We start from the raw sequence: 3,807 nt of genomic DNA on the forward strand, positions 1-3,807 counted from the left end.
GGGTGGTATTGTATTCATGAATGGGAACTGAATTTTGTATGCAGCATTTTATGGAATTTTGTTGGTTAATGGGACCCAGAAGAACTAAAATGGTGGACATCACTGAATGTTCCCTGATGTTCTTTAATCATGTAATTTGGAAATGAATATAATAACCCACCACCCTTATCACTGCTGCTACTGCTACCTCTGCTGCCACTTTCCTCACCACATGATCATCAAAATTGCCTTTGAATTATCATTACAATTTTCTTAAGTAATAATTTAACTTAAAAAATTTATAACACACTTGAAAAATAATCATCACACAATTCAACCATGAATACAGAATGTTCTTTGAAATCTATTCTGATTAGAACCCTAAAATGTGACCATTTATATGTAAAGGTTAAAGATTATTTTATTCCAGGGTTCTTCTATAAATATCCATAATTGCCTTTTATTTTTCTTTTTTTGCAGGCTTGGGACTTTTCTATTTGAACATTACCTCCTCAATCCACCATGTTGGCTTTGCCAAACAATACAGTAATATCTTTGACATTCCTTCTAACAGGAATTCCAGGATTGGAAGATGTTCATATCTGGATCTCCATTCCCTTTTGTTGTCTCTATACCATTGCACTCTCAGGAAACAGCATGATACTATATATCATTATTACTAAACAGAGCCTGCATGAGCCTATGTATTATTTCCTCTTCATGCTGTCACTCACTGATATGTGCTTGTCTATAACCACACTGCCTACAACCTTGAGTGTCTTTTGGTTTAATTCTCGGGAGATCTCTTTAGATTCTTGCATCAGTCAATTGTTTTTCATTCATTTTTTCACCATCATGGAATCCTCAGTTTTGTTAGCTATGTCCTTTGATCGTTTTATTGCTATTTGTGATCCCCTTAGATATGTCACAATCATAACCCCTTCCAGGATTATACAATTTGGATTGATGATGGTAGTCAGAGGTTCTCTTGTTATGACTCCAGTACTCCTGCTTCTTAAACGCTTGTCATTCTGCAACAATAATATCCTTTCTCATTCTTATTGTTATCATCCTGATGTGATAAAACATTCTTGTTCAAATACAAGGGTCAATAGTATATATGGATTAGTTGCAATATTTTTAACATTTGGCTTGGATGCTCCATTGATTGTTCTTTCTTATGTTCTGATCATTAATTCTTTGTTTAACATTGCATCCCCACAGGAGCGCCACAAAGCCTTCAGCACCTGTATTTCTCATATTGGTGCCATTTCTGTCTTCTATATACCCCTTATCTGCCTGTCTAGTGTCCATAGGTGGAGTCACAAAGCACCTCCATATGTTCACACCATGATGTCCAATGCCTTTCTTCTTCTGCCCCCTGTTCTAAACCCAATTATCTATAGTGTTAAAACCAAGCAAATCCGGAAAGTCATTTTCAATACTTTCTGAAGAATGGAAATCAATCAAATGCAGTTCATCTGTAAGTGAACTCATAGTTGAGGGAAAATGTTTTAGTACTTGAAATAAAATGAAAAAATAAAATGAACAATATTATTTTTCTGCTATTCTACATTATTTCCAAATTCTATCTTCAACTTCATAGGATATAGAGAATCATGAAAGATGGAGAAATCTAGTTAATACAAGCTTAAGGAAAAAATTCCTAGGTTCATGGAAATGTTTTTTGAAATATATGACTTGTTTATAGCTGACATGCAATAAAAGATTTTATTTGAATGCTTACATTAATTCATTTTTACATTCATAGAGAACTAAGTTGCAAGATAATCTTGATCTTCTATAACATTTTAAAAGCATATATAAAACCTCTTCAAAAGAGAATTACTGAAAAATGAGGAAATGTTTCCTTATTAAACATAAACACTAACAAGGTAAAAATTACTGAAAGAATCAGAGACAAAAAATATCCATAGAAAATCAACTTCAAACAGGAACAAATAGAATACTGGAGTTAAAATTAGAATTGTTTGCAGTCATGAATAATAAAATACATAAAATGAAGAATTAAAGGAAGACATTATATTGGAAAAAACTATGAGAAAAAGAGGTAGTTAAACATTTACATCGAAGAAATCTGAAAACTACATAATAATGAACTTTCCCATTTAGAAATGACTGAGGTAAGTATGGAAAAATATCATCCAAGAAAAACAGACTAATTTCACAAGAGTTCAGAATGACCTAAACAAAGAATAGTGATGTATTTCTTTAGAAAGTAGACAATGATTAAAAAAAATCAAAACTATTTAGAGGACAAATATAGATTCAAAGAATAGTATAAGAAGAGAAAAGTAAGAATCTTGGATTCCTGCAGACTCTCAAGAAGAAAAATATGATCACTATATTTCAAGAAATGTTCCATATTTCTCATAATATTGAATGATGGAATGATTACAAATAGATAATTTCAAAATGGAAAAGATTCTTGAACTAACACACAGCCCTAAAATCAGTTTCTTTGATAAACTTTTTGTCAACTGAATTAAAATGAGAAAAACAGAAAACCAAATCAGCAAGTTAAAATCACAACCGAAACTGAAGGAATTAAAAAAAAACAATATTAGAACTTTTTTGCACATTTATATGACAACAAACCAGAGAAAATAAGTAGAAGACAATCTGAAAAATATATAAAATGAAGGAAAACAAAATGAATATCTTAATTAATTCATTTCAGTCAAAGAAATAGAACAGCAAAAATAAAATTAAAAATAAACTTGTTCCTGGTGGATCTAAAGAATAATTCTATCAATATTTTAAATGACAATTAATGCTAATAATATATAAATGTGCACATACATACATACACACACACACATATATATATATATGTATGTATATATATATATATGTATGTATATGTGTGTGTATCTTAAAATTTAAGAAAAATACACCAAACTTCTTTTATATAACAAATATTGTCCTAATACCTAAGGCAAGGAAATAATAAAAGAGGATAATTAATGAATATAATTAATGATTATAGATTCAAAATTTCAAGTATAATAAAATTTAGTTTAAAAAAAAAGTTTCATTGTGAACAATTTGAGCTTATACCAAGAATATATGGGTACCTTGTCATTACGAAGCAATGATATTAGATGAAAATATCCAGCACAGCATACTTATTTCAATAAATAAATTCAAAAAAATAATAGCAAAGGAAATTTACAGTAGCATAGAACACTTAATTATTTAAAGATTATATAAAGTAAAGAACTACAGGGATTTTAAAAATATACTAGACAGTATCAGTCTAAATTCCAACCCTAAATGTTTTCTCAATAAATATAAGCATAAAGTATGTCCACAGTTTAAATTCTCTAGAAATTTTAAATTAAAAAGAGAACAAAATGCATTATATTAAGTGTATAAAGATAGGCAAAGAAGTGCTATTATTATCCCCATTTTCAAATGACATGATAATTTCTAGAAAATTCTAGGAAATTAACAAAAACTTGATTGAAGCAATTATGTTTTAGTGTACAAAATACACTTGTAGAATTCCACTGGATTATATAAAAATTAGGTAATAAAAAGAATAATATAATGGGAAAATATCAGCCAAAATAACCAAAAAAATACATAAAATATTTGTGAGTCAAACTATCTGTAAACATTAAATATTTGTAAGGATTCAATAGGAAAATGTTAAAAAAATTTAAGAACTGAATTAGTTTAGGTCTAGTTTAGCTAACACATTCTGAAGTAATATGAGCAGTATTATTTCCAAATTTGATTACATTTTTGGAAGAATTTTGACTGATGGATTGCAACATTTAAATCAAAATAATCAGATCTGAA

At 28.9% G+C, this 3,807-nt stretch overlaps 1 protein-coding gene across 1 annotated transcript; it reads left to right on the plus strand.

The window, feature by feature from the left end:
* Positions 1-501: 501 nt before the first annotated feature.
* LOC141489230 (olfactory receptor 51F1-like) lies at positions 502-1,431 on the plus strand. The gene has a single exon (XM_074189997.1). The coding sequence runs from the start codon at positions 502-504 to the stop codon at positions 1,429-1,431; it is 930 nt and encodes a 309-aa protein (XP_074046098.1).
* The last annotated feature ends 2,376 nt before the right edge of the window (positions 1,432-3,807 follow it).

This window comes from Macrotis lagotis, chromosome 1 (genome assembly GCF_037893015.1).
Source record: "Macrotis lagotis isolate mMagLag1 chromosome 1, bilby.v1.9.chrom.fasta, whole genome shotgun sequence".
NCBI lineage: Eukaryota > Metazoa > Chordata > Mammalia > Peramelemorphia > Peramelidae > Macrotis > Macrotis lagotis.